Raw genomic sequence first — 19,421 nt, 5'->3', positions numbered from 1 at the left:
AATCTACATTTACTGTACATAGTTTCCCATGTATCACACCAACATGCCCCTCATATCTATATTTAAGAGGCTAGTTTTTGATTTAAACAATCCCTTTTCAATTTTCATAAATAATTCTATCTTACAGTCACTCATCACTGTCATTTTAACCTCCGTTCCAGACCGAGTCAACCGAGTTTGTTTGCACCTGATTAGGTTATTCCTCAGTAAGACTGAATCATAGAATCCCTCGTGTGGAAGCAGGCCATTCAGCCCATCGAGTCCACACCACCCCTCCGAAGAGCATCCCACCCAGACCTACCCCTTCCCTGTATTTCCCATCGCTAACCCACCTAACCTGCAAACCCCTGGACACTCTGGGACAATTTAGCACAGCCAATCCACCTAACTTTCATGTCTTTGGACTGTGGGAGGAAACCTGAGCACCCGGAGGAAACCCACGCAGACACAGGGAGAATGTGCAAACTCTGCACAGACAGTTACCCGAGGATGGAATTGAACCTGGGACCCTGATGCTGTTAGGCAGCAGTGCTAACCACTGAGCCATTGTGCTGCCAAAGTGGCAATTGAAAACAAACAAACAAACATTCGGTAATCATTTCAGACTCAAAAGAAAATAAAAATTACTACAGTTGTCAAATTGAAAGTCCAGAAAGTCAAAAGATCAAACCATTTTAAAAATAAATTTTTTTTATTAAACTCTCTCGATCCTTCAATAAACAGCACCCGGAGGTTGGAGTCCTCAATATCGACCGGCAGTTAAAGGTCAGAGAGCCTAGCAGAGCCAGAGTCATCTAAAGGCTGTGAAATTCCCCAACCATTATACCATCACCAAGCAGTAGCCATTCACAGTGAAGGGAACCATCTTAATTAATACTGAGGCAAACAGATGTCTTCTCCTCTACCCCTCTCTGTGCACACCCTAAAGAATCAACAACTTCAATGAGAAAAGGCAGTGGGGCGATGGATAGTGAGTAAATAGGACAGGCCACAGCTTCACACTTTCTCGGTGTTCTTTTAATCTATTTCTAATTCGGTTGTTCCAAAATAATTTGAAAGGAAAGAGGTGGAAAAGAAATTAGCTTCCAGCTTCTACATTTGGGAAGAATGTTTAAAAGACAAAGTAACAAAACCACTGGGGTCCAGAGCAGAAGTGTGGAAGCTTTACACCCCCTCCCCTGAGATTTGGATGGAGGGGAGGGCTTGGGTTGGTTCGGTATGCTGGCATGAAGACAAAGGTTTTTAAAACCCCCAAAAGAAAGTGTGGGAGGTTCAGGGCTCTTATGTCCAAGGTTAGCAAGTAATGAAAACTGGAAGATTTATAAAATCTCAATCAGAATATTCCAATACTGAAATCTCAAGACATTGGATGAGGCAGCGCAAAGAGAGAGATGGGGCAGGTTTACCGCTAACTTCCACCGATCTACCACCACCTCTTTCTCAAGCATTCATAATTTTCCACCGGTCACTGTCAAAACTGTTGATGCTACCAACAGTCAGATCATCGAGGTAAGCAGCTGAGCTGTCAATCTGTGTATTAGAGTAGGGGCAAGGCTCCAAGACCTCCTTCTTGGCCACAGTGTGGGTCTGGGGCAGGTGCACATCGGTGTCTTCCGGCTCGTCAATCTGTGACTTGTAGGAAAAGAGAATCTTGGGCTCAGACCTGCAGGGATGGGAAAATGTGAACAGGATGTCAAAGCCTCCAAACGAAAAGCAATTTCCTTACATGACAGCAGTGTCACAACCTTGAACAAACGTTTCTTGTCCATGAAAGAATTCAAAAGAAGGATACAAAAAAAAGAGACTACTTATGATCAGTGCAATTCTTGGGGAAACTCGGTTTGCTATGGATCAGCGAGGAGCACTTTCTTGATACAGACTCAGAGTTATGGATTGAATTCTCACTCCAAATAGTCAAATATATAGCTGCAGACCAATGCTTTCAATGCAGTACTGAGAGAGTGCTGCACTGACACAGCTGCTATTTCAAGTAGAAATAAGACTTAAACAGAGATTCACCAAAACTCCTTCAACAGGACAGTTCCAAACCTGTAACTTCTATAACCTAGAGGACAAGGGCAGCAAATCATAGAAACACCATCACCATCAAGTTCCTCCCAAAGCCACTCACCATCCTGCCTTGAAAAAATATCACTGTTCCTTCAGTGCCACTGGGTCAAAATCCTGGAATTTCCTCCCCAACAGCACTGTGGGTCTACCTACAACACATGGTCTGCAGCAGTTCAAGAAAACAACTCCCCACCACCTTCAAGGAACGGACAATAAATAATAGCCTTGCTTGCAGTGCACATATCCCATGAATAAATGAAAAGAACTTCCACAGTAATATTTTAAAGACCGTCCTGACCAATATTTATCCTTTATAAAAATTTAAATAGATTACCTGATCATGATCTCATTGCAGTTTGTGGGATTTTGTTCGGTGCAAATTGGCTGCCCCATTTCCTACATTACAACAGTGACTGTGCTTCAAAAAGTAATTTATTGGCTATAAAGGTGTTTTAGGATGACCCAAGCAGCATTCCCTCTACTTTTCTAGCTGGCTGTGGGTCTCTAAGATGTATATACTGCAGCAACTTCGCGAACCAGACATCAATACCGCAATGAGCAATGGCAAACAGTAATCATCTTGCACTGAGCCTCTAAGCTGGGTGCAGTGCTCCAAAGATACAGAAATCTGGACACTGTGAAAGGTGCCATGTCATTGTAAATCTTATCGCTTTTCTCCCCTTCAATTGTTGGCTCACAAAATAGAAACCAAGTCTTTTTGTTTTGAAAAATACATGGTGCTGACTGAGGTAGAATTACAAAATATTGGTAACTTACCCAAAGAAACCCTTCAGGAATGTAACATACATCAGTGGAGCAAACAGACTGAAATAAAGGAACGTAGTGACATCCACACAGCTATAAAAGGAGAAAGATGAAGTGTATTATACACAAGTTACAACCAACAGCATCTTAACACAGTATTACAGATCATGTGGAGAAGTCACATTAAATCTGTATTGAACTTTGGTTAGGCTACTACACAAAAACAAAACCTGACCAATGCTCAGAATTTGAAACGAAAATAGAAATGCCTGGGTGGACTATTCATCATTCTGGTCCCCATATTATAGAAAGGGCAGATAGCTTCTGGAAAAACAACAAAAAGGAATTACAAAAAATGCTATCAGGATTGAGAGGTTACAACCATCAACAAATAGTAAACAGATTGCTATAGAGAAAGGAAACATATAAAGTCAGATAGGTTAGATGTGAAGATGATGTTCCCATTCGTGGGGAGATTAAAACAAGAACTATTAGTATGAGACAGTCACTACTGATTCCAACAGGAATGGTACTCGTGCCCAGAGAACAATTTAGAATTTACAACTCACTCCAGAGACTAACTGACACAGGAATTTAAGGGGAAGCATGACAAACACAACAGAGAGAAGGAATTGGAGGAGATGATATGGTGTTTGAAGAAGAATAGGACGAAGTTTGTGTGACCCATCAACACCACCATGAGCTAGTAAGGCAGAACAGATAGTTCTGTGGTGTAACGTTACATGCTGGATTTGGAAAGAATAGTTCAGAGCACTATTACCTCATTGTTAGATAAATCCAAGTACTTCTTTGTCTTTCTATTCAATTTGGAGCGATCCCCGAAGCCCCTTACCATTTTAAATCACCCATACCATCACCATCGTGTAACGGGCTTCCTGACTAGTCTAATCCATACAGGTTTCTACAGGAATGCACTATATACATTTTTATACAGAATGAAACTTCCCCGCCTTATTGCTCAATGTGGAGTTGAAGCCACAAACAAATTAGCCATGACCGTAGTGAAGGGCTCAAGAGCTAAATGGTCTACTCCTGCTTTTAAATTTCCGTGTTTGTCACCTCAACTCCAATTTTCTGCCCTAAACGTAAATGTTCCTTAATGCCTAAAATCATCTCCCACAGCTTTGAATATATTTAATGACAGAGCATGTCCAGCTGTCTGAGGTAGAGAGGAGAGGCCAGGTAAATTGGATCTACATGCTCTAGAGTTTAGAAAAATGACAGGTGATCTCACTGAAACATACAAAGTTCTTTAATAAGGGAGACACTGGAGAAGTTGGTTCTCAAGGCTGAAAAGTTTAAAAACACAGGGCACAGCATCAGAATGAGTGGTTGATCATTTCGAACACAGTAGAGAATTCTTCACTCGAAGGGATCGGAGTCTTTGGAATAGTCTATCCAGAAAGTTAGAGATGTTTATTTGTTGTTGACATTCGACAACTAGATTTTTGATCTCTTGGAATTAAGGAATATGGGGAGCTGAGGTTGAAGATCAGCCATGATCATATGAATGGCGTTGGCAGCAGCTTTGGGGGCCAAGTAGTCTACTCCTGTTCCCATTCCTTGCAACCTTATAAAGAATTGCAAAGATTCAGAACATGGTCAAGTGAAGACATTTCTTAACTTCAGTCTAAATCCGAAGACTATGAACCCCGGTTCATGACTTTCCAGTCAAGCCTCAAATATGTGGAAGACAAGCTGCAGTATGCTTCGTAGATAGCTCTCATAATCCAATCCTGATGTAATATTAACTCACACCTACCATAATCCCACTGCAACATTAGCGCACAGCAGTGCACTGCCAACCCCTTGGATCAGGTTCAACAATGACAGGATCGCAGCATAGATGTAAAAGCTTTTCTTGGCTGTAAGGGTTTGGAAAATAAAATAAGTCACGGCAAAGCTAGATTATTTTTAGAAATAAGTGCAAAAGAAAGCAGGTTCACCTGAGCACTACATTTGTGTGAACGTGGTCTTCATTTCTACTCAGGATCTGACCTGACCCTAGGGTGGCCAACAAACATACTCTCGGACACATTCTTGCAAGTCAGATCATATGACTTCCAGTCTGCAACCAACCCTCTACTACAAACCGACCGACTCCCACAGCTACCTGGACTACACCTCCTCCCATCCTGCCCCCTGTAAAAACGCCATCCCATTCTCCCAATTCCTTCGACTCCGCCGCATCTGCTCCCAGGAGGACCAGTTCCAAAAACGCACAACCCAGATGGCCTCCTTCAAGGACCGCAATTTCCCCCCCAACGTGGTCGATGATGCCCTCCACCACATCTCTTCCACTTCCCGCTCCTCCGCCCTTGAGCCCCGCCCCTCCAACCGCCACCAGGACAGAACCCCACTGGTCCTCACCTACCACCCCACCAATCTCCATGTTCAGCGCATCATCCGCCGTCATTTCCGCCACCTCCAAACAGACCCCACCACCAAGGATATATTTCCCTACCCTCCCCTATCAGCATTCCGTAAAGACCACTCCCTCGTCAGGTCCACACCCCCCACCGACCCAACCTCCACTCCCGGCACCTTCCCCTGCAACCGCAGGAGGTGCAAGACTTGCGCCCACACCTCCCCCCTCACCTCCCTCCAAGGCCCCAAAGGAAACTTCCATATCCGCCACAAATTCACCTGCACCTCCACACACATCATCTATTGCATCCTCTGCACCCGATGTGGCCTCCTCTATATTGGGGAGACAGGCCGGCTACTTGCGGAGCGTTTCAGAGAACACCTCTGGGACACCCGGACCAACCAACCCAACCACCCTGTGGCTCAACATTTCAATTCCCCCTCCCACTCCACCAAGGATATGCAGGTCTTTGGACTCCTCCATCGCCAGACCACAACAAAACGACGGTTGGAGGAAGAGCGCCTCATCTTCCGCCTAGGAACCCTCCAACCACAAGGGATGAACTCGGATTTCACCAGTTTCCTCAAGACCCCATCCCCCACCTTGTCTCAGTCTAATCCATCGAATTCAGCACCGCCTTCCTAACCTGCAATCTTCTTCCCGACCTCTCTGCCCCCACCCCAGTCTGACCTATCACCCTCACTTTGACCTCTTTCCACCTATCACATTTCCGACGCCCCTCCCCCAAGTCCCTCCTCCCTACCTTTTATCTTAGCCTGCTGGACAAATTTTCCCCATTCCTGAAGAAGGGCTTATGCCCGAAATGTCGATTCTCCTGTTCCCTGGATGCTGCCTGACCTGCTGCGCTTTTCCAGCAACACATTTTCAGAACCAACCCTCTACCCCAATTTTATTAAATATCTTTATCTTACAAAACTAAAATTCCTTCACCAATAGTTTTACCAAAAAAAAACCCTAAATTTTTCACAATTTTTGTAACGTCTCCTTTTTGATTATTTCTCTCTCGGTTTTCCTTTTGCTCACATCAGTGTCCTGGATGGTGGAGACTGGCTTTTATCTCTTGCAGACTCTAGGACAGAATGAGTTAGTAGCTTTTCACACTGACCCTGACCTGGTGCCCGATCTGCAGCTAACACACATGACTAAATGTGTCAGTCACAGTTCTGGAACTTATACCAGGTCAGTCCACTCCTACTTTGAAAGTTTCTGTCATAATGGGAGCCCTTCTGGTACTCTCAAGGGCAGGGACATGAAAACATCTGGTTTTACTTTGTGAATGGCTCTGGCACACTCCACAAAGACTCGAGGCCATATCTTAAAGTGTATATTCACTGTCACATTAACTTGTACGTGCAAACTAAAGCTGTTAACATGAAACAATTACATTTCTGCCATCTGCCACTCCTCAGCCCAGCTCTGCATCATATCTAAGTCCCCTTGCAGCCGACAACAGCTCTCCTCACTATCCACAACTCTACCAATCTTCGTATCATCTGCAAATTTACTGACCCACCCTTCGACTCCCTCATCCAAGTCATTAATAAAAATTACAAACAGCAGAGGACCCAGAACTGATCCCTGCGGAACTCCACTTGTAACTGGGCTCTAGGCTGAATATTTACCATCTACCATCACTCTCTGACTTCGACCGGTTAGCCAGTTTTCTATCCAATTGGCCAAATTTCCCACTATCCCATGCCTCCTGACTTTCCGCATAAGCCTACCATGCGGAACCTTATCAAATACCTTACTAAAATCCATGTATACTACATCCACATGCTTGGTCACCTCCTCAAAGAATTCAATAAGACTTGTAAGGCAAGACCTACCCTTCACAAATCCGTGCTGGCTGTCCCTAATCAAGCAGTGTCTTTCCAGATACTCATAAATCCTATCCCTCAGTACTCTTTCCATTACTTTGCCTACCACCGAAGTAAGACTAACTGGCCTGTAATTCCCGGGGTTATCCCTATTCCCTTTTTTGAACAGGGGCACAACATTCGCCACTCTCCAGTCCCCTGGTACCACCCCCATTGACTGTGAAGACTAAAAGATCATTGCCAACGGTACTGCAATTTCCTCTCTTGCTTCCCACATAATCCTAGGATATATCCCATCAGGCCCAGGGGACTTGTCTATCCTCAAGTTGTTCAAAATGTCCAACACATGTTCCTTCCTAACAAGTATCTCCTCTAGCTTACCAGTCCGTTTCACACTCTCTGGGTAAATTTCACCTATGTCTTTGACCAGCCTGTCAATGTCCTTTTGAAATCCATCATTTTCGCATTTTCAAAATTTTACAACTGGCACAAAAGTGCTCCACAAACAAGTCTAGACCACTAATATGTATCAAGAATTGTCATGGTTCTACCACAAACCCCTGGCAATCCTCACTGTATAACTTCATCCAATCTGAAAGATAACTGCTCACTATCATTTTGTTAAGGAGCAGATTTCTTATCCATGTGGCAGTTCCTTTACCATCGGCTTCAACTTTGTTGGCAAATCAATTATATGACATCTTTTCAAATGCCTTTTTAGAGTCCTTATACACCACATCAACCAAACTAGCCTCAATCATTTCTGTTCCTCATCAAAAAAAATTAGAACAACATTTAAATGTGATTTGTCTTTGAAAAACCACTGGTATCTCCTTATTAATCCACACTTGTCCAAGTGATTGCTCCCACAATAACATCTCTAAAAGCTTCCTTCTACTGGAGGGTGAATTGTCTGGCCTATAATTAATGGGTCACCCTGCCCTTTGTGGGATCTTACTGTGCACAAATTGGCTGCTGCATCCCCTACATTATAAATTGGAACTTTGCTTCAAAAATACTCCTCTGGCTGCAAAGTGACTCTTGGGACATCCTCAAGTTGCAAAAGAAATGCAAGCTCTTTCCTTATTTCTGTTTCCTGCGGGCACATAACAGAAAATAATTGAACCCATGGACTCAGGAAAGATTTAGTTCCCAGGCACAATCATAGAATCACTATTGGGACTTGGATCATCAGGTGTGCACCAACATTCTGATGAGCATCGCATCCAAAACACAGTCTTCCACCCTATCTCTATAAATTCATATTTAGTCACAGTAATAGTCAGAGATATAGAGCACAGAAACAGACCCATCGGTCCAACTCTACCACGCTGACCAGATATCCTAACCTAATCTAGTCCCACCTGCCAGCACTTAGCCCACACCCCTCTAAACCCATCCAGATGCCTTCTAAATGTTGTAATTGTACCAGCCTCCTCCACTTCCTCTGGCAGCTCATTCCATAAATACACCATCCTCTGAGTGAAAAGTTGCCCATTAGGTCTCTTTTATATCTTTCCCCTCTCACCTATGCCAATAGTTCTATACTCCCCCACCCCAGAGAAAATACCTTGTCTATTCAGCCTATCCATGTCCCTCAGGTTTTTATAAACCCCTATAAGGTCACCCCTCAGCCTCCGACGCTCGAGGGAAAACAGCACCAGCCTATGCAACCTCTCCCTGTAGCTCAAAACCTCCAAACCCTGGCAACATCCTTGTACATAGTTTCTGAACCCTCTCAAATTTCACAACATCCTTCTGAAAGGAGGGAAACCAGAAATGCACACTATATCTGAAAAGTGGCCTAACCAATGTCTTGTACAGCTGCAACCTTATCTCCCAACTCCTTTACTCAATGCTCTGTCCAATAAAAGAAAGCATACCAAATGCCTTCTTCACTATCCTGTCGTCCCATTCCCCCCTCAGTTGAAGCAAAACGCTCAGAGGCAGAATAGTTTTACCTCCTCCATCTTTATTCCCAGCCCTGAAGGGAGAGAGAACAATTGCCTATGTTCACAGGGACATGGGTTCTCAATCTTCTCTGTCTTATCATTACTCCAACTAGCCTGTCCATCGCTGGACACCATGGGCAATTTTGCATGGCCAATCCACCTAACCTACATATCTTTACTTTGTGAGAGGAAACCAGAGCACCCAATGGAAACCCACGCAGACACAAGGAGAATGTCTGTGTGGTGTTTGCACAGTCACCCAAGACTGGAATTGAACCTGGGTCCCTATGAGGCAGTACTAACCACAACCACCATGCTGCCCCAAAAGCAAAAAAGGTAAAAATAAAAATAGGGGAGACTCTGGGACCTCTTCTTCTTCAAATCCCAAATCTCCAACTCTTCATACTGTCCTGGATTTCCCCATGCGAGTGAAGCAGGGTGGCAGCAAACAATTTTAATCTAATCACCCGTTTAGAGAGAATGGGTAGTCTAAGAAAATGAAGAACAGCCAGAATCTGAGGACATTCCTGACTCAGATGGTTGAGTTCAGAGAAACCCGTGAGAGTGAAAGTGAAAAGTTGCCGTAGTCTCAGGGAACCAAAGACTACTCTCTCATTGCAGAGAGACGCTTGGTGAGGAGTTTATCCCGAGGGCCACAATGGCACAAAGTCGAGGGGAAAGATCAAATAGTCTGGGTTTTCACACTGATCTCAGTTGTGTTAATGGCATCACTCTGCAACACAAAACCCAGGTGGTGAAGAGCTTGCAAAGCAATGTATGGGAAGGTCTTGCAGGCCCTGGTTAGACCCAGACCCATCAGCAGAGCTCCCATCTTCAGGGAGTACACGTTTGAAGAGAGCCACATTAAATGATCAGAATACCAGTTGGTGAAATAGAAGAGCATGAAATGACTCACATGGCAGAGATATTCGCTCTCGTAAAGGGGTCTTTGGGAGAACAACAATCATTGAATAAACCTGGAGAAAAGATAGAACAACATGAGAAGGCTTTTAAATGAAAATGCAAAATGTAGACATTAATCTAAACTACTGTCATAGTAGACAACAATGTATATAGAAAGGGATTACAATTTCATACTTCATCCATGCACACCAAAACCATCTCTAAATTTTCTCTCCTTGCAAGTTGCATAGGGACTTCCTTGTACCTTTGGTCACTGGTAATCCAACCTCAGCATTGAATATTCAACTGAGGGTAATCACCCAACATCCACATAAATATTTGAGGTGAATAAACAGAAACTAGAGCAAACAATTTGACTGTTATTTCTTCCCTTCCCATTTTGATCCCACAGTGCAGCATTTTTTAAATGTTAGGGAGATGGTAGCACAGTGGTAGTGTCAAGTGATCCAGAGGACTGGACCAATGCAGTAGAGATATGACTTTATTTTTCCTGTATTCTTCCGAAATGTAGGGGTCTCTGGCAAGATCAGCATTTGAACTGAGTGACTTGCTAAGCCATTTCAGAGGACAGTCAAGAGTTAACAAATTATTATGGATCTGGAGTCACATGTAAGCAAGACCAGATAAGGATGACAGATTTTCTCCCCTAAAAAGGACATTAGTGAACCAGATGGATTTTTAAACAACAACAATGATAGTTTCATTGGTCACCATCACCAAGACAAGCTTTCAATTAAAGTTTTAATTCATTTAGTTTAAATTCCATAGCTGGTGTGGGAATTGAACCCGATCATTGCCTGCAATTCTGGTCTCCTTCCTATCGGAAAGATGTTGCGAAACTTGAAAGGGTTCAGAAAAGATTTACAAGGATGTTGCCAGGGTTGGAGGATTTGAGCTAAAGGGAGAGGCTGAACAGACTGGAGCTGTTTTCCCTGGAGCATTGGAGGCTGAGGGGTGACCTTATAGAGGTTTACAAAATTATGAGGGGCATGGATAGGGTATGTAGGCAAAGTCTTTTCCCTGGGATCGGCAAGTCCAGAACTAGAGGGCATAGGTTTAGGGTGAGAGGGGAAAGATATAAAAGAGACCTAAGGGGCAACTTTTTCACACAGAGGGTGGTATATGTATGGAATGAGCTGCCAGAGGAAGTGGTGGAGGCTGGTACAATTGCAACATTTGAGAGGCATTTGGGTGGGTATATGAAAAGGAAGGGTTTGGAGGGATATGGGCCGGGTGCTTCCTTCTACTCAAAGGAATTAGATTAGGTTAAAAAAAAAAACAAGGACTGCAGATGCTGGAAACCAGAGTCTAGATTAGAGTGGTGCTGGAAAAGTACAGCAGTTCAGGCAGCATCCGAGGAGCAGGAAAATCGATGTTTCAGGCAAAAGCCCTTCATCAGGAATACCTCTATTCCTGATGAAGGGCTTTTGCCCGAAACATCGATTTTCCTGCATGAACTACTGTTCTTTTCCAGCACCACTCTAATCTAGAAAAAGGTGGGACTACATTGGGTTGGGATATCTGGTCGGCAAGGGCGGGTTGGACTGAAGGGTATGTTTCCATGCAGTACATGCAGATCATAGCAAACAAGGACATACAGATCACAGGGTGCTTAGGCAGAGCAAGGGATGCAAAGTTAGGGTTGTACAGGAGGCACACAAAGCAAGATCAACATTATTTGGAAATTGGAGAGATCTAACAGATGGCCAAAAGTTTGATCAGAGGTTTTAAAAGTACCATTTAAAACGGCCCAGAAAGAGACAGAGAGGTTTACTGATGGAATTCGAGAGCAGAAGTGACTGAATACTGCCAATTGTAGATGGCAATGTCTCGTGATCATACCACTAGGCCTATTAATCCAGAAACTCAACTCATGTTCTGGGGACCCAAATTCAAATCCCACCATGGCAGATGGTGGAATTTGAATTCAATAAAGAATTTGGAATTAAGAGTCTAATGACGACCATGAATCCATTGTTGATTGTTGGTACAACCCATCTGTTCACTATTGTCCTTTAGGGAGGAAAATCTGTCATCCTTACCTGGTCTAGCTTACATATGACTCCAGACCCATAGCACTGTGTTTGTTTCTTAACTGCTCTCTGGGCAATAAGTGATGGCCTGGCCAAAGATGCCCACATCCCACAAGCAATTTTATTTTAAAAATCAGGGTGATCAAGAGTACAGAATTGGAGCAAAGGTTGCAGGGCTGGAAGAGGTTGCAAAGATGGGTGCATAGTGAAGGCGAAATATCATGGAAGGATTTGAACATTGGTATGAGTTTGTAAATCTGAGGCACTAGTACGCTGGAGCCAGTGGAGGTCAGCGAGCAGAGGAGTGAAGAGTACACAAGGCTCGGTGAGAATTCAGAATATGGAGAGCATTAGGCCCAGACTGCACTTCAGTTTTCCTCCAGCTCCTTTTCATCTCTGCCGGACTGTGCGCTGTAAGCGACAGCTCTTTCACAGGGAACAAGCAGCCATGAGTGACAGATTAGCAACGAGAGGGCAGCAGATGAGCAACAAACTCAAGTCACTTTCAATGCATCAACACTCACAACAAATCTCCCAGCTACAGGTGCAGGGAGCTCAGCCGCAGCCAACTTCAGAATTAATTGAAGTCTGGCAGCCAAGTTCACAATCCAAACTGCTGTTTCCAAACTGAAGGAGGTTACAGAGATGGGGAGGGCGCAAGGCCAGATAAGAACACAGAAATGAAAAACCTGCAAATTTTAACACTTCAGCAATGTAGGATTGTGTCTGTGTGTCTGCATGTGAGAGTGCTGATGGGCAAATAGAAAGATACAGTCAACAGTTTCAGATGGGGGAAGTCTATCTGCCCTCTAAAAAAGAAGAATTTAAACCTATATTACAGTCTTAATTTGTTTCAGCATTGTCATTGTTTAAGGTCAGAAACAGGACAAGTAAGATTACTGCATCAAAAACACACTATCCATTAACCCAGCCCCACTTATACAAAGCACAACCAAGGTCACAGTTGGACTCTGCTGACATAAAGCAACGAAAGTGAAAGATACAAACCTTTTGAAGTGTACAGAAATCATGCAGTGGATATCAATTAACAAAATCTATTAAAAAGGTAATTCTCAGGATGTTTGTGTCAATGGCGAAATCAGCATTTATTGCACATCCCTAGTACCCAGGAGAAGGTAATGATGAGTCACTTGCTTGAACAGCTGCAGTCCACAGGAAGGGAGTTTCAGGACTTTGAACCAGTGACACTGCAGATATAATGGACCATTCCTCCCTTATCTTAAGGAAAGGTTGAGAGTTTTAGTCCTAAATTTGCTTTTCTGAGAGGGTGCAGGGTGCTCAATGATGCCTGTGAATGCATCCTACTTGAATGGAGTGAGTTCAGCAGGCCTGTCAACTTCTATTTGTTCTCGCTTTTGGACACAGCACAAAGTTCTTGAATTGCAGTGAACGGCAGGCATCGAATGGTGATGGCATTTGCAGAGCCGGCTTGAATGCAATGGAGCAACTTGCCCCAATTCAGCGAGTCTGGGGTTTTTGCACAATAGTCATTATATCACCATGTTTTTCAAAGCCTCTAAATTAACTTTATAAAAAAGGATTGACAGATCCGCAGTGGCTCAGTGTTAGCACTGCTGCCTCACAGCCACCAGGGACCCGTTTTCTATTCCAGCCTTGGGTGACTGTATGTGGAGTTTGCACATTCTCCCTGTGTGCGTGGGTTTCCTCTGGGTGCTCCAATTTCCTCTCACAGATCAAAGATGTGCATGTTAGGTGGACATAGTGTTCAGGGATATGAAAATTAGGTGGGTTAACCAAGGGACATTCAGGGATTTTTTGGGGGCGGGGGGGGGGGGGGGGGGGGGGTCTGGGTGGGATGCTCTTTAAAGGGTTGGTTTGGACTTGATGGGCTGATTGGCCTGATTACACACTGTAGGGATTTTGTGATAATTGAATAACAGTCAAGTCCAGACCCAAAAAGGCACAAAGCAAGAAGCCTAAAAAAAAAGAAAATTGCCTTTTCTGTGGGACCAAAAACAGCAGCAGGACCTTCATCACCCTAGAAAAGGAGAGCAAGGAACCAAGCTCCCCTCCAAACTACACAACATCTTGACATGAAACTGCAATTGATGGTTCTTTAAAGTCACTGGGTCAAAATTCTGGTGTTCCTTCCCTATCTATTGGTGTCCATACACCCCACAGATTACAGCAGTTCAACACTGCTCACCATCTTCCCAAATACAATTGGAGATGGCCTTGTCAGCAACACGTGGAAACTGCAGGGAGACATACCACCCACTCAGGCATGCTGCCTACAGGTAACTGTTTGCCAAACAGAAGGAGCAATTGAAAGAGCTTATTTTCAAAGCTGTTTAAATCAATTTAATTAGAAGTCTGTAACCACAATATTCATTCAGCCCCAACTCCAGCACTTTAACCCCTTGCAATGTCGTTCCAGCTCAACACCCTGTTCCATTACTGTTTACCATTCTCTGAACAGATCAGTGACTAGAAAGGAAATAGAGTACTGAACAGAGCAAGGAGTAGACTGTGGCACCGATCAGCGTGCCCAACGCAAATATGGCGAGTGTCCCATGGACCTACTGCTGCTAATAGCACATGCCTCTGGATGAAGTGAGCACCAACCCGTGACTTAAGGCTCACATCAATGCATGAACTGCAGTCTTTCCATTGCTGTGCGGCAGCAGGAGCTGTACTGATAGTTAAAAAACAGCACAGTCAAGATACACATCAATTTTGCACAGCTTATGAAAATCATGAATTGTTTGCCAAAATATTTCTGGTGTCTAATTTGTTCTTTTTAACATTCTTGGACAGAAGGAGCTGGAGAGTAGGGAAGGGGGATTAATATTGCACAGATGCTCATGAAATTCAAATGGGGTCTAGCGGGATCTACTCAAGCAGTGTTCAAGCCAGATCAGAATGTACCATAGGAGTCTGTAAGACACATGGGTAAAATGGAATGTTTTTGACAGAAAAATAAAATTTTGAAAGTTAGTACAGAATCTGCTTCCACTACCCTTCCAGGCAGCACATTCCAGATTATAACTTACTGGGTTAAAAAAAAACAACAAATCTCCTCTGGTACATTTTGCAATTTACATTAGATCTGTTCCTCTGGCTACTGATCCACCTGCCAGTGAAAGCACGTCCTCCCTACATATTCAATCAAAACATTTGAGTTGGGACACTCCTATTAAATCATAGCCCTCTCCGTTTGAAGGGAAGCAGCGAGTTCCGCTAATTTCTCCAGATGACCACTCCACATACTGAAAAAAAAACTTCTCAGCTATACACTGACTTAAAGTCATAAGGGGTCAGGGTTTTTTTTTAAAAAAGGGAGCAATGACCTGGAGATTCCAGTGTTGGACTGGGGCGGACAAAGTCAGAAGTCATAGCGATGTACAGCACAGAAACAGACCCTTTGGTCCAACTAGTTCATGCCGACCAGATATCACAATCTAATCTAGTCCCATTTGCTGGCACTTGGCCCATATCCTTCTAAACTCTTCCTATTCATATACCCATCTAGATGCCTTTTAAATGTTGTAATTGTACCAGTCTCCATCACTGCCTCTGACAGCTCATTCCATACATGCACCACCCTCTGCGTGAAAAAGTTGTCCCTTAGGTCCCTTTTATATCTTTCTCCTCTCACCCTAAACCCCTACATGACACCAGGTTATAGTCCCAATGGGTTCATTTAAAATCACAAGCTTTCAAACACATGCTCCTTTATCGAGTGAAGTCCTGACAAAGGAGCAGCATTCCGAAAGCTTGCCATTTTAAATAAATCTGTTGGAGTATAAACTGGTGTCACATGACTTCTGATAGGATCTTTTAAATAAAAAAAATCCAAACATCAGACACAGAGAAGCTCACCACATTAACAAAAGTATCGAGAAGCAGACAACACCTTTTTAAGGGGACTGCACAGTTTGCTGATGCGGAGAGGAGTAAAAAGGTTTGTCATGCAGTGATGGTTAGGAATCAGAATGCACTGCCTGATAGCATGGTGGGGGCTGATCGCAGTCATGGCTTTCAACAATTGGATCAAAGAAAGAAGAAAAACAATTTACAAGGCTGAAGGAAAGAAGCAAGGAGCAGGAATAGCTACATTCAGAACGTAGCTAGTCAGTACTGCCTCAAAACACACAAATGCCACTGACCTTCTTCCAATAACCTTAACTTTGTCTCATCTGCTGAAGTGGCTACATGTCAAATATCAGGGTGAAAAAGATGGTTTTGAAAAAGCTAAACTCCTAGTAGATCTTTTGTGGAGATTCTCAATGATGAATGAAAATGAAATGCGTATAAAATACAAGAATATAGTATCTCTGTTAGGGAGCTACAAACAGAAAATTGAAGATTTTTTATATTAATGCATTACACAGAATGCGCCACTGGGTGGTGTATTTTAGTTGTGAATAAATAATAGTCCAGAACTTCCAAATCCATCAGAGCAGATCGGTTCACTCACTTTTCTGCTCTTAGCAGTCGGCCTCTAGTCTGACTGCAATAGGATGCTGCTATCACAAGCTGCTGTCTAGGCCTCAACACAGAGGTGAAACCTCCACCCACCAATCTCCCTTACCCCACACACAGCACCAGAAGACCAGTGAGCACCTCAGCCAGCAGCAAAAACAAAACTATAAGGATTAACACTAGACAGCAGTGGCAATTACATTTTTACAAATATTATATTAACAAGGGGATGAAGTAGGTGGCAGGTTGTTAAGATGGAACTGATGGAGGGTGACAGTCAGGCCTGGGAGATTGGAAGGGGGCGGGGTGCAATTTAATAGTTACAGACGTTGGTGTCAGCTTTCTTTCCTCTAACCTTTCCTGGGTAACTAAGAATGCCAGAACCGCTTGAAGTATCTTACTCTCTCTCTCAGAGTCGGAAACATTTTTGGAGGGTTCCAGATACCATCATCCCAAGGAGTTAGCTACAGCAGGGACATCGGAGTTGCAGCTGGTCTTCCACATGGTCCCAAGCACTAGCTTCCTATTGGAAGATCTAGACTAATGTTATTGTAAAACTAAAAGTTTAAATGGTAAACTGAAATTATGTAGAAAATGAAATGAATGTGATTGTAGTTATGGATTAGAAAAGATCATATCACAGAATTGCTTTGGCACTCAGTCCATTATTCCTGCACCAGTTTGTTAAATGAGCATCATTCACAAGCACCAATCTCCTGCTTTCTCCCCAGTCTTGCTCACCACTTATATCCAAATAATTTCCGATGCCATAAGTCCCACAATATTTCCAGGCAGTGCATTTCACACCCTTACAACTCACTGGAAAGGTTTTCCTCACTTCACCAGTGCTCCTTTTCCAGGTGACTTGAAATCTATGCCCACTGATCCTTGATCCTCTATCCTGTGTGCTCACAACTTTGTAAACCTCAATAAAGTTTCCTCTCAGCATTCTTTGCTCCGAGGAGAGAGGAGAGGGATGTGGCATGGTGGCTCAGTGGTTACCACTGCTGCCTCTCACACCAAGGACCCAGGTTCAATTCCCCCCTCGGGTGACTGTATTGAATTTGCACATTTTTCCCATATCCGTCTGGGTTACCTCCAGGTACTCTGATTTCCGCACACAGTCTGAAGATGTTTAGGTTAGGTAGATTGTCCCATAGTCTCCAGGGCTATGTAGGTTTATGGGGGCTAGCCATAGGAACTTCAAGGCTAGGGTAAGGGAGATGATTCTGGGTGGGATGCTCTTCAAAGAGTTGGTGTGGACTCAATGAACAGAATGACCTGCTTCCACATTGTAGACATTTTTGCGGTTCTATGAAGAACAGTCCCAATTCTGAAAGATATAAAAGAGACCTACGGGGCAACTTTTTCATACAGAGGGTGGTGCATGTGTGGAATGAGCTGCCAGTGGAAGTGGAGGCTAGTTCAATTGCAACATTTAAGAGACATTTGGATGGGTATACGAATAGGAAGGGTTTGGAGGGATATGGGCCGGGTGCTGGCAGGTGGGACTAGATTGGGTTGGGATATCTGGTCAGCATGGACGGGTTGGACAGAAGGGTCTGTTTCCATGTTGTACATCTCTATGACTCTAATGGAGTTTCTCAACCCTGGAACCATTCCTGTAGATTGCTTCTAAACTTCTTCCATAGTGACTGGAGTATGTAAGAATAAAAGAAATGGAAGTAAAACAATGTGAAACTTGGCAACATTTGTAGAAAGTTTACTTTTGTTATGTATTTGCTTAAATTGTATGCAGTACTTTTTACATAAACATATTGAACAGAAGCATACACACAAGTATGAGTTTCAATGCAGGACAGAAGATTATTTTGGGGGCGATGTTGTACAGGAGTGTATCAAAGACTGGAAGCTGGGAATTATTAGTCAAATGACAGATCTATTGTTTTCAAAGAGGACGAGTAGGTGTGAAGTTTGCTACCCAGCTGTTATGTGGGACAAACGATGAGGAGTTAGTAGGGACAAGATAGTGGAATCTTTGGTGGTGGTGGTGGTGACTAAATCTTAGGAAAGAGTGAAACATTTTAGGAAGGGTGGGTCAGGAAAGGTCACTGCTTCACAGATCTTAGTGGTGACAAGTGTGCACAAGTTGGACAGGGAGGAATGAGGTAAACGAGTCAGAAGGAGGAAGACCAGACATACATGAAGAACAGTGGGAAGGAAAACAAAGAATGGAGAAAAGTCGAGTAGCTGGGCTTGAAGAGGTTGGGGGAGAAACTATCAAGGTTTCAACTCTACAGGTATGACTACAGCAGACACAGATACAGTATGTGAACCAATCTGGGACAGGAACAAAATAATAGCTGGTTTGAGTAAAGTTAGAAATGATGCAAGGTTTCAATGCGTTAACAAAGTGGTCATAGCAATGTATGGGATGGGAGACGAATCATCATCTTGAAACTTTTCATGGGAACACATGCCTTGAAGCAAATACTAAACGCGAGGTACTTCAGCGTTGCTTACCAGAAAGAAGAAACAAGAACTGGCAAGCCAGAAATGGCGGCCCCCATGTCCATAAACGTTGAAGTCCTCGGGAGACAGGTGTTCATCAGGATACAAGATCTCCAAGGTTCCCTGGAAAAAGGAAACATTGGAAGTGCCAATCAGACAAGCCAAAAGGAGACTTCTTCCTCATTACATCATCCTGCTCCTGGCTGACACATTGCATTGACAATATTAAAATAAATTTGATTAAGTTGTGGAAAAGGCACTGTTAGAAATCACACCCAAGGTCAAAATACCTCAAAGTTAAAGCACTGGTTGGAGGAGGGGGTTGGGATTTGTGACTTCACAGGATGCCAGACCCACATTTGACAATCTAACATGAAGCACCTCTGAGCCTCAGACAGGTGGGAAGAGGTGTGGGAGATTTTGGGGGTGGTTAGTGAGGAAACTACAATAGAATCTCTGCATCAAACATGAAACCTGAAAGCAGGAAATGCTTGCAGGTCTCCCAGCC

General features: G+C 43.6%; 1 protein-coding gene across 3 annotated transcripts in view; it reads right to left on the bottom strand.

Annotated features, from left to right (window-relative positions):
• Positions 1 to 672: 672 nt before the first annotated feature.
• tpra1 (transmembrane protein, adipocyte asscociated 1) overlaps positions 673 to 19,421 on the bottom strand; it is a 74,669-nt gene continuing 55,920 nt past the window's right edge. For all 3 annotated transcript variants that reach the window (XM_087994065.1, XM_087994064.1, XM_087994066.1), the window contains exons 7-11: positions 18,926 to 19,036; positions 9,934 to 9,994; positions 4,619 to 4,721; positions 2,848 to 2,928; positions 673 to 1,663 (exon numbers count right to left, since the gene is read on the bottom strand). In XM_087994065.1, coding sequence (XP_087850191.1) covers positions 1,441 to 1,663; positions 2,848 to 2,928; positions 4,619 to 4,721; positions 9,934 to 9,994; positions 18,926 to 19,036 — 579 coding nt within the window. In that variant the 3' untranslated portion in view covers positions 673 to 1,440. The remainder of the gene's footprint in view (positions 1,664 to 2,847; positions 2,929 to 4,618; positions 4,722 to 9,933; positions 9,995 to 18,925; positions 19,037 to 19,421) is intronic.

Source organism: Chiloscyllium plagiosum, unplaced genomic scaffold, assembly GCF_037043375.1.
Source record: "Chiloscyllium plagiosum isolate Xiang-an unplaced genomic scaffold, Cpla_swu_hap1 HiC_scaffold_14, whole genome shotgun sequence".
Taxonomy (NCBI): domain Eukaryota; kingdom Metazoa; phylum Chordata; class Chondrichthyes; order Orectolobiformes; family Hemiscylliidae; genus Chiloscyllium; species Chiloscyllium plagiosum.
The sequence above is the reverse complement of the archived record's forward strand: the minus strand, read 5'-3'. Positions and strand labels throughout refer to the sequence as shown.